The sequence below is a fragment of the Ruditapes philippinarum genome, unplaced genomic scaffold (genome assembly GCF_026571515.1).
Source record: "Ruditapes philippinarum isolate M1 unplaced genomic scaffold, ASM2657151v2 ctg739_1_1_1_1, whole genome shotgun sequence".
Lineage (NCBI taxonomy): Eukaryota > Metazoa > Mollusca > Bivalvia > Venerida > Veneridae > Ruditapes > Ruditapes philippinarum.
The window spans coordinates 87,668-99,049 of NW_026857088.1; the positions used below are offsets into that span (position 1 = coordinate 87,668).

Here is an 11,382-nt window from a genome sequence, read left to right on the forward strand (position 1 = left end):
ATAAAAAGTGCTAACCAGTTAGATATATAAAATATATTATATTTTTCCGCAGTTTCCATTTAACTGGCCAGCAGTTTCCTATTTACTCTCTATCGTCAGCTAATTCGTCAGCGGTTTAGTTTACAGCGGTATTTCCTCAAGTGTTGAGATTTTATCACGCGTATGTTTACCTCAACTGTTAGAGTATAGTCAGACCCATGAGTCACATGACGTGACACTGACATTGAAAACACGTCCATTTGCATATTTTATGTTAATTTTTGCAATGATAACCTCTGTCAGTAAGCAGAAATTAGTTGAAAGTAAAGAAAACAATCTATTGCAACTAACGAATGGAATATCTAACAACAACTAAAGCGATATCATTAAATAATACTCACTTTAAATTTCTGGTTAATTTTTTTTCTTTCCCAAAATGAAAGTAGACACGGTGTAACGTTAGAATTGGAAGTTGTGAAAGTTACGAAAAACAATATGTCAGCGCCCATGGTTGTTTATTTTCACTTTAATTTTTAAGTCATAGAATGAGCAAACCGAAACATCACATTCGTCAAGAAGTGTGTTTAACAAGGGCTCCTTATAGAGATGGCAGAAAACCAACAGCTGTTAAAGTAAGGTTCCTAAAAAATCTTTCGCTTTTAAATTAAAATAAGGAATAGTAGTTCAATTTCGGATAGAATAATTTTGGATACTATGATATAAAATTTCAGCTCAGGTCTGAGGAAAAAGAATGTTTCTTTTTACCTCAATATATGCTGTTGAATTCCCATTCTTGTCTATTTGAGTATTGAGAAGTTAGTACTATCCACATACTGCCAGTTTTCAATCACAAACACTTTTCAATCACCCCTAGAAATTCTTTACTTTTTACCTTATTTGTCATGTGACCAGACTGAAAACACATCTTGTGTTTACCTTGACTACATGTATTTCAAACAGTCATTGCATTTATTAGCTTAAATGATGATATTTGCAGAATTATAAGTGAAAAATGATTTTAATAATTTCACTGTCACTTATTGTCGAAATATCTGTTAGCTGATTGGAAAGTGGCAGTACTGGGATACTATTTGCAATGTTATGAACTGACTCCATTGCAAATTAGTGTATATAATCTCCTATTTAATTGAGTTTTTATAATTCATATAAACTTTAAATATTTTATCATGACAAAAACATTGATTGAATTGTTTGAAAATGGTATAATATTGGTTAAGTTTGGTGGATTATAAAAATATTCTTTAAATCATTTTTTTATTTTATTTTTATCTTGTTACTTTATTCTTACAGGTATACACAATTCATCATGAGTCAAAGTACTTGTTGGTACAGGGAGTGTCAGCTACAGGTGTTGGCAGTGACCTGGTAAAGTTATTTGAGACTGTTGGTGATGTAGAGGAACACAAGATACTTGATGACTACCCGAGTGAACAGTTTACTGAGGTTCATCTAGTCAAATACAAACGGATACAGTCAGCAAGGTTATCTTAATGAATTTCTTATTATGAGTTTTTAGCTCACCTGTCACAAAGTGACAGGGTGAGCTTTTGTGATCGCTTTTCGTCCGGCGTCCGTCCGTCCATCAACTTTTACTTTAAATGACATCTCCTCATAAACCACTTAGCCAATTTCATCCAAACTTCACAGGAATGTTCCTTTGGTGGTCACCTTTAAAAATTGTACAAAGAATTTAATTCCATGTAGAACTCTGGTTGCCATGGCAACCGAAAGAAAAAACTTTAAATATCTTCTTTTAAAAAACCCTAACAGCTAGAGCTGAGATATTTGGCATAAAACATCTTCTAATGAGTGTCTACCAAAGTTGTTCAAATAAAATCCCTGGGGTCAAAATTGGCCCCGCCCCAGGGGGTAATTGATTTTCCCTATATGCATATAGTAAAAACTTAAAAAATCTTCCTTTAAAGAACCCAAAGAGCTAGAGCTAAGATATTCAGCATGAAACATCTTCTAATGAGTGTCTACCAAGTTTGTTCAAATAAAAGCCCTGGGGTCAAAATTGGCTCCGCCCCAGGGGGTCATTGATTTTCCCTATATGCATATAGTAAAAACTTAAAAAATCTTCCTTTAAAGAACCCAAAGAGCTAGAGCTAAGATATTTAGCATGAAACATCTTCTAATGGGTGTCTACCAAGTTTGTTCAAATAAAAGCCCTGGGGTCAAAATCGGCCCCGCCCTGGGGGGTCATTGATTTTCCTTATATGTGTATAGCAAAAACTTAAATAATCTTCTTTGAAAAAAACCAAATAGCTAGAGTTTAGATATTAAGCATGAAACATCTTCTAGTGAGTGTCTACAAAGTTTGTTCAAATAATAGCCCTGGGGTCAAAATTGGCCCCGCCCCGGGGGTCATTGATTTTCCCTATATGCATATAGTAAAAACTTAAAAGATCTTCTTTGAAAAAACACAAATAGCTAGAGTTTAGATATTAAGCATGAAACATCTTCTAGTAAGTGTCTACAAAGTTTGTTCAAATAAAAGCCCTGGGGTCAAAACTGGCCCTGCCCCAGGGGTGTCATTGTTTTTAACTATATGTGTGTAGTAAAAACTTAAAAATCTTCTTTTAAAAAACCCAATGAGCTAGAGCTTAGATGTTTAGCATGAAATATCTTCTTATGGATGTCTACCAAGTTTGTTCAAATAAAAGCCCTTGGGTGAAAATTGGCCCTGCCCGGGGGGGGGGGGGTGGAGATCATTGTTTTTCATTACATGTGTGTAGTAAAAACTTAACATTGTGAAACATCTTCTAATGAGTGTCTTCCAAGTTTGTTCAAATAAAAGCCCAGGGGTTTAAACTGGCCCTGCTCCGGGGGCCTATATACAGGTGAGCGACCTCACGGCCATCATGGCCCTCTTGTTAAAAATACCTTTTAGAATACCTTACCTTAGAGACTGGTCAAACTGCATATGTGCAGTATCATTAATTAGGTATTACTTTTAATTTCCAGCGATAAGTAAAATCCAATCATTATAAAATTGCTTCATTGTATACACATGATTTTTGTGGCATATCAAAGATTTAGTTGCATATATCAACTGGTGATTATAATGAAAGAAAAAAAACACTGTTTTTTAAAAAAATCTTTATTTATTAAACTATTAGGTTTGCAAAGAGAAAGTTTGATGATTGGTCATTTTTTGGTGGTGTTCTACATGTTTGTTATGCGCCGGAGTTTGAAACAGTGCAAGAAACAAGAGAAAAGTTACGTGAGAGGAGACGTGTAGTTGAAGCAAAAACCAAACAATATAGTATGTTTCACTTTCATAATAAAATTTCTATTCAGATATGTAAATAATTATTGATTTTTGCTTTTTTACAAACGAAGAAGAAAAATATAAAAAAATATAAAAAATTATCAAAATAAGCATTAAATTCATGTTTAAATATAAACCATACAATATTTTGACTTGAAATATAATTTTGATTAATTCAGTGAAAAATATCAACTTAAGACAAAAAAGATGTTTACATTTATAACTAAACATTGATACTTAATAATTTGACGCATGCCTATGGTATTTATATAAGTAAGGATAGCCCTTAACCTGTTGGAACTGTGCCATCAGTAAAGAGCTATGCCAGTCTGCACATCCGGTAAATCTGACCAGACTCTGTATTAATTGTAGCTTAACTTTTGTATTCTGTTGAAAATTCATGCAGATTATTCTGAATTCAGAACAGAGCTAATTCATTACACACATTCAGGAAGGCTAGATATGTAGTAAATGGTCGCTAAACAAAAAAAACTATGGCTAGATGACTAATCTACATGTATCAGTATTAGGACTTCCCCAATTTTTAAATGGTTCTAATTTTTTTACAAATTAATGATCTATAATTTATCTTATATCTTTAGGGTCTGATGGTACATATTCTAACAGTTTCATCCAGACATCTTCCAGCAGTACTGTAACTAAAGAAGAAGATTTTGGAAACACAGACAGTCACCAGGCATTATCAATAGAAAATGGGGGCACAAACTTTGACACAATAGATAATCAGTACTACAGTTCTGCTTGTCAAAGTGAACAGACACAGAATTTTACAAATACTAGTTATCAAAATGCACAGCAATATGGTGTACATGACGAGCCATCATACTTAAGTGATACCAATCAAAACTATGGGGGTCCATCAGCGCCACCTCAACAAAATTTACCAAGTGGTAGCAATTTACAAAACCATGTCGCACATTCAATATTAGGAAATAGTGGTACAATAGAACAACCTCAAACAAATGATCGGAATCATCAGACTTCTAAACGCTACGGTGAACATGTGGTTCAGCAGGCTCAAAGTTTACAAAACTATGGTAAAAGTGCTATTCTAAATAGAGTAAATGTGTTAAAAAGACAAAATATAGAAAGTTCTGAAACAGACAACAGTGACAACAGTGAATCAATTGAAACTACACTGCATCCTGACTTAGACAATGAGGAACAGTTTACATTACCCCCACCTCCAAAACAGATGAGGTTCACAGACAGAGTATTTAGAAAGTCTCAAAATTATGGTGGAGCAAAAGTGCCATCTGCTCAAGCCACATTTCCAGCAAATTTTGATGCAAGGACTGATCAAGTTAAAATAAGTTGTTCAAAGATACAGGATTCAGATTCCCTTAAAACTGATTTGGATAACAAAAGTGAAATTGTGAGCTCAAAAGAAAAGCTTGATAGATCTAATGTCAAAACTATGCAGGACAAGGTTGAGGAGAATTTGAAAAGCAAAAATATTGTGATTAAGGAATTCAGTAAGAGAACAACAGTGCCAAAGTTTATACCAAGACAAGCACTGATTCGAAATAAAACAGGAAAAGCAACAGACAAAACAAAAACTGAAAATGGTATTATTAAAACAAATGAGCTTAATAAAGAAATAAGGAAAAATGCGCTAATGCTGGGTAAAGTGCAGGGACCTGCAGATTTAGGACCAAGTGTGTCAAAGGAAAGTCTTGATCCAAAAGAAAAATCTGTGATAAACAGTACTCTGGAAATAAGGAGAAAGTTGAAAGAGGTAATGTTACTGTAGTTACAGTTTTTTCATTAATTATTAATTATTTGTTTGTTTGATTGGGTTTAACGTCACACCGACACATGATAGGTCATATGGCTACGTTCCAGCTTTACGGGTGGCGGGAGACCTAAGGTGCCCTTCTGTGCATTATTTCAGGCACTAACAGGCACCTGAGTAGAACCACCAACGTTCCGTAAGCTAGCTGGATAGCTTCCTCACATGAAAGAATCCAAAGTCCATGTCGGGATTCGTACCCACAGGGGTGAGGGGCAAGTGGTTGTTAATTATTTGTACTAGAGTGAATTTATAAATGTAATGAAATAGAAAAGCTTAGTTTCAATTCTCTCATGAACTATTTTAATAGCGTGCTTCAGTCTTAAACAAATATCATACTGCATACTGATGAATTAGAAAAAAATATACATTGTGCAAACAATTGGTTTGCCCAATTAATGCAAAACTTCATACAGCAATTTTCTCTGTTAAAAATTGACAATTAAATGTATGTAAATAACCCATTAATTGTTTATAAATAACCTATTTGTGATATTTTTGCTCCTTTATTATTATTTATGTTTATTTTACAGATAAAAGATTGAGTGATATGGATACAGAAGTTGTGGAACATTTGCCAGTTAAACACAGAAATTACTCATATGAATTTTTTTTTCACTATTGACATTCTGTAAATATCATTTTGAAATGCATAGTTTATTAAAAATACAATTAGTCAATACATTATATGCCATCTGTGTTTGTCTGTATATGATTTCGTAAAAAAAAAAATCATTTTGGAAAACAAGTAAATGTGAATTACAGGTATGTGTATTACATGAGTCGTAATATAAATGTTTCAATGATTTTATATTTTACATTGGCTTTATCCCTATTCTGTGTTTAAATTCTATAGTGTTTGTTAGTAAGCATTTATAAAACTGAATTAGTATTTTAAACTGGTAAATACTTTCGAATGAACACTGACCTATTTAGTGTTTGAAATAATTTTTATAAACAATTGATTTATGACTATACTGGTTAATAGTTTGCCTATTTACTGAATGTGTTACGATAGACAAAAAGTAATTTCAAACACTAAAGGCTGAAATGGGCAGTAAAATTGGCAAGGGAAATATTAAGTCCTTCAACGTACTAGTATTTTATGCAAGCAGTATTTATGACTCTTTCTTCTCTCCAAGTTGAATACCTTTTTGCACTGTTTTCCACAACAGGAATAAAGTTAATTAGATAATATTAGTAGGCCTACTAAGCATTTGGTTGTATTTTAACCCGACAATAAATTGCAACAAGTATTCAGACAAAGATCAGTCTGTACATACATGCTATGCTTGTCCGAGTGACCATGGTCTGCAGTGCATTGTTTGATATTCAGTCCAAGTGACCATGGTCTGCAGTGCATTGTTTGATATTCAGTCCACAGTGTCCAAGTGACCATGGTCTGCAGTGCATTGTTTGATATTCAGTCCACAGGCGCAATACACACTATCAACATACCTGTAGACGATTATATATTTGTGGACTACATTTGCATGTATATATAAAAATATATTTTATATATAGTAATAGTATTTTTGTGTATAAAGGTTTATTGATAATGTGTCAAGCTCCAATCATTCAGTCAAAACATATTTTAAAATCTTTTCTAAAAATTATGTTTATCCCCAGAATTTTAAAATTGACAAGTCCATTGAAATATTTAGCATTGAACGGTTTAAGGAAATTAGTATAATTGATTATTTCCTTGCTCTATACACCGGGCATCTCCCGCAATGCAGAAATTTAACGACAAAGTAACGCCGACTTTGTGCAACGCTATGGCCAAAATGAGTTACAACCAACATATTTTACTGTAAATCAAATTACATGTAAAAGAAATTAATAAACAATACAGCTGCTATGGCATTATACTTAAACCAGCATTACAAATAATTTCAGGAATATGTTAACAAATTTATATCATTCGTGAGAATGACGACCTCACTATGTATGCCCTAATTAATTTCTTCCAATTTGATGTACAATATGAATATAAAATATTGGTTTACTTTCAGCTGTGCTCGTTTTTTTTTTGTTGTTTTTTTTGGCCATAGAATTGCACAAATCTGTGTTACATTTGCATGCACAATTTCTGCGTTATTTGCACATTCCTGCCTTACTGGATATACACGGTGATATGCAGGTCTGACTAGGGATTAAGCGATGATCGAGTAATAAGCGAAAATTGATCGTTTATAGGAAATGATGACGATGGTCGATTACAAGTTTAATAATCGATCATCAGTAATTTATTTTCTCGCTGTTACTTTAAGTGACTCACTGTATTATAACAACACTCTAAATTAAAGCCAGCTTTGGTTTACAGTATAATTTTTCATTGAAATGAATATGAAAGCATACTGGTGGCTACTGGTGACCATGGAGTTAATAGTTGACAATGAGACATTCAAATTTAAAGATATACTATGTTCAAATTTCACATTAGAAAATATTATGAATTTCTAAGAGTCTCTAAACATGATTTGACTACACAAAAAAAAATATGTTATGTATGAAATTATTCTACACACTATACAGTAGGGGGCTACAATATGAATATATACTGACATTAAAAAGATCCCGACAGTGTTGTTAAGAAAGGACCAAGTTACTTGTCCACATAATAGGTTGCATCTTCAAAAGTTCCCAGTTTATTTATTCTTTATTCAAACTGAGAAATAATAATTTCATAGATTTTAATGAATTTATTTCATTAAAATATTATACTCAAGGATCTTTAAAGTAGTGTATTTCAGCTGATAAAGTAGTACAGTAGTAGTAGTGGTAGTAGTAACATAAAATATAAAATACTAATGGATTCCTTATAAATATAAAAGCATGGTATGTGCATGTACACATTTACTTCGTTAATGTGAATGCTTCGATTATATAATCGATGATTGATCGAAAAGGGTTGTTCGATTATTTTCGATAAAATCCCCTAGGTCTGACTATACTGGCAGTATAAGCCTGTTATTGTCCTCACTGGCATGCTATGGTCCAGTTATAGCACAGGTTGCAATGGATGGTTATAGGTGCAGATCATGGTATCTGGGCGGTGGTGGTGTCGGTAGTTTTCACCCTGGATCAAGGCATTAACCTACATTAAATTTACAAGAGCACAGTTCAGTCCTCGCATCGTTCCTGTGCAGGCTGTCATGCAGTATACCAGTACTAGTTGCCTTCACTTTAACAAGAAACTGATTACTTCTGTACAGTGCGAATGACCGTAGAAAGGATTTCATGATCAATGACAACGAAAATGAACTGCGCCGTCTGGGTACCAACCTGGGTCGCCCGATTCACAGTCCAACGCTCTACCTATTGAGCTTATGGGACGGTATTGGTATCTCGGCAACAGAAGAATACAATTTTATAAGTACAGACCCCCATTTTCTATTTGGTCAGCAGAGGAGTTACACAATTTAAATTTCCCAGTGACAGAAACATGTAAATTTTGTTATAATTTTTCTTAAAGCCTGAAATCTAGGCATTGGATGAAAATCAAAATCTGTATGCTAACAATCCACATAGACGTCTACATTTTCCAGTATTCAAATAAACATAGACGTCTACAATTTTTAGTATTCAAAGAATAACAAATCCCCAGCATAATAAGCCATAGCAGGCAGACAAACATTATTATTCAGTATTGTAGATGAAAGGTTGGTGATTTTAAAGTGGATTGGTCTACAGGAGGCACATAATCAATAAGTATTTTAGATATTTATAATAACGATAGAAATGTTTTTCATTTAGATATAATCAAAAACATTTCTTGAAAACTACCTAAACATCAAACACGAATGTCCTGTCACAGTTGGCAATTTTGAAAACCTGAAAATTCTACAGTTTTCTTCTTTCAAATAAAGAAATGTTAAAGCTGATTAACATTATGTAATTGACCGTGGAACAGGCGATTGGGTATTTAGACAATTGCCGTAAAGACCGAGCGCCATTGTTCAACAAAATGCTAGCGTACTGACATTTATAAATTATGTGTCTATGAACGCTCGTTAATATCTCTGTTTTTAATGTACAACGTCACCGGTATTTATTAAACGAAAACCCTTAGACTACTGACAAGACTCGCAATAGCCTTTGCAAACAGTTTATCAATTGTAGCTGTTTAAGTTTCCTTATTTGCGATATGCAGGCTTCATAACCTCTGATCCCCTTTTAAAATTCCATTTTATTTAGCTTCGCCCATTGTGTTCTCGTTTAGGACAGACACATTTTTTTTATTTTGGGACAATATGCCGCATTTTCATGGAATGACGTTAACGTGTTACATCGAAGGTTCCATGATAACCGCCATATGAACACATCTGCAGATGTTTCAAAATTCAAAATCTTACCAGTTTATATAAAATGTTGAATTCTGCTAAAACCGGTGTCAGGGGGCGTTGACCATAGGCACTTGGTTTCGGGATAAAAGAACCCTTTAAGAGGTTTGTAGAACTCAAATATAAATGAATTTTACAATTATTTTAACATAGATGTCTCTTTTCTAAAACCGTCATTTTTCCGATATTACTAGTCAAACCGAGCCTGCAACATTTTCAATTTTGCGGTGTTGGGCTTTCTTTAAGATTCTTTTTAGCTCACCTGAGCATATGCTCAGGGTGAGCTATTAGGATCACTCTTCGTCCGTCGTACGTTGTCCGGGCCATCCTTAAAAAAATGTTTGTTTGCAGTAACCCGACCCAGAATTTTCAAGGTGGGTAGGTAGGTCGATTTTTTTTTTTTTTTTAATTATTGAACTGTACTTCCAAATAAACATGGAATTTCAAAATGCTGGACAATATATGCTTTGATAATCTGGTAACAATTAATAAATTGATAACTGAATTTTAATTAAATAAGACCTACATTTTATTTCTTCTATTAACCTTTAAAAGAACGAAAACAAAGCACAAGCTGACAAGGCATAATTTTCTGATTTCAAAAAAAAATTTTTTTATCAAGACCATGAAAAAAAATTTTGAGTAGGGGCAAATTTTGTGAGTCGGTCGCGTTACTGCAAACAAACATTTTTTTAAGGATGGCCCCGTTCACACTTTTCAAACGACATCTCCTCTGAAACCATAAGGCAGATCATAATGAAACTTCACAGGGATGTTCCTTGTGTGAAGCTCTAACAAAGTTGTTCAAAGAATTCCATTCCATGCAGAACTCTGGTTGCCATGGCAACCAAAAGAAAAAATTTTAAACATCTTCTTCTAGAAAACCCAAAGAGCTAGAGCTTAGATATTTTGCATGAAACATCTTCTAGTGAGTGTCTACCAAGATTGTTCAAATAAAATCCCTGGGGTCAAAATTGGCCCCCCCAGGGGGTCATTGATTTTCCCTATATGCATATAGTAAAAACTTTAAAAAATCTTCTTTTAAAGAACCCAAAGAGCTAGAGCTAAGATATCAAGCATGAAACATCTTCTAATGAGTGTCTACCAAGATTGTTCAAATAAAAGCCCTGGGGTCAAAATTGGCCTCGCCCCTGGGGGGTCATTGATTTTCCCTATATGCATATAGTAAAAACTTAAAAAAAATTTGTTTTAAAGAACCCAAAAAGCTAGAGCTAAGATATTTAGCATGAAACATCTTCTAATCGGTGTCTACCAAGTTAGTTCAAATAAAAGCCCTGGGGTCAAAATTGGCCCCGCCCCCGGGGGTCATTGATTTTCCCTATATGCATATAGTAAAAACTTGAAAAATTTTCTTTTAAAGAACCCAAAGAGCTAGAGCTAAGATATTTAGCATGAAACATCTTCTAATGGGTGTCTACCAAGTTTGTTCAAATAAAAGCCCTGGGGTCAAAATTAGCCCCGCCCCAGGGGGTCATTGATTTTCCCAATATGCATATAGTAAAAACTTAAAAAAATCTTCTTTTAAAGAACCCAAAGAGCTAGAGCTAAGATATTAAGCATGAAACATCTTGTAATGAGTGTCTACCAAGATTGTTCAAATAAAAGCCCTGGGGTCAAATTTGGCCCCGCCCCAGGGGGTCATTGATTTTCCCTATATGCATATAGTAAAAACTTAAAAAAAATTTCTTTTAAAGAACCCAAAGAGCAAGAGCTAAGATATTTAACATGAAACATCTTCTAATAAGTGTCTACCAAGATTGTTCAAATAAAAGCCCTGGGGTCAAAATTGGCCCCGCCCCAGGGGGTCATTGATTTTCTCTATATGCATATAGTAAAAACTTAAAAAATCTTCTTCTAAAAAAACCATAGAGCTAGAGCTTAGATTTTTGGCATGAAACATGTTCTAATGGATGTCGACCAAGTTTGTT

The 11,382-nt window shown here is 33.8% G+C and overlaps 1 protein-coding gene across 1 annotated transcript; it reads left to right on the plus strand.

The window, feature by feature from the left end:
* Positions 1-210: 210 nt before the first annotated feature.
* Positions 211-5,783, plus strand: LOC132748738 (uncharacterized). Its single transcript, XM_060738357.1, has 5 exons — positions 211-611; positions 1,291-1,481; positions 3,123-3,268; positions 3,877-5,033; positions 5,621-5,783. Exons 1-5 carry the CDS (start codon positions 525-527, stop codon positions 5,630-5,632), a joined length of 1,593 nt encoding a protein of 530 aa, XP_060594340.1. The 5' UTR covers positions 211-524; the 3' UTR covers positions 5,633-5,783.
* The last annotated feature ends 5,599 nt before the right edge of the window (positions 5,784-11,382 follow it).

Coding starts and splice junctions, on each gene's coding strand:
- LOC132748738 (XM_060738357.1), top strand. CDS start 525: ATGAGCAAACCGAAACATCACATTCGTCAAGAAGTGTGTTTAACAAGG. Junction 612..1,290: donor GAAAACCAACAGCTGTTAAA/GTAAGGTTCCTA, acceptor TTATTCTTACAG/GTATACACAATTCATCATGA. Junction 3,269..3,876: donor AGCAAAAACCAAACAATATA/GTATGTTTCACT, acceptor TTATATCTTTAG/GGTCTGATGGTACATATTCT.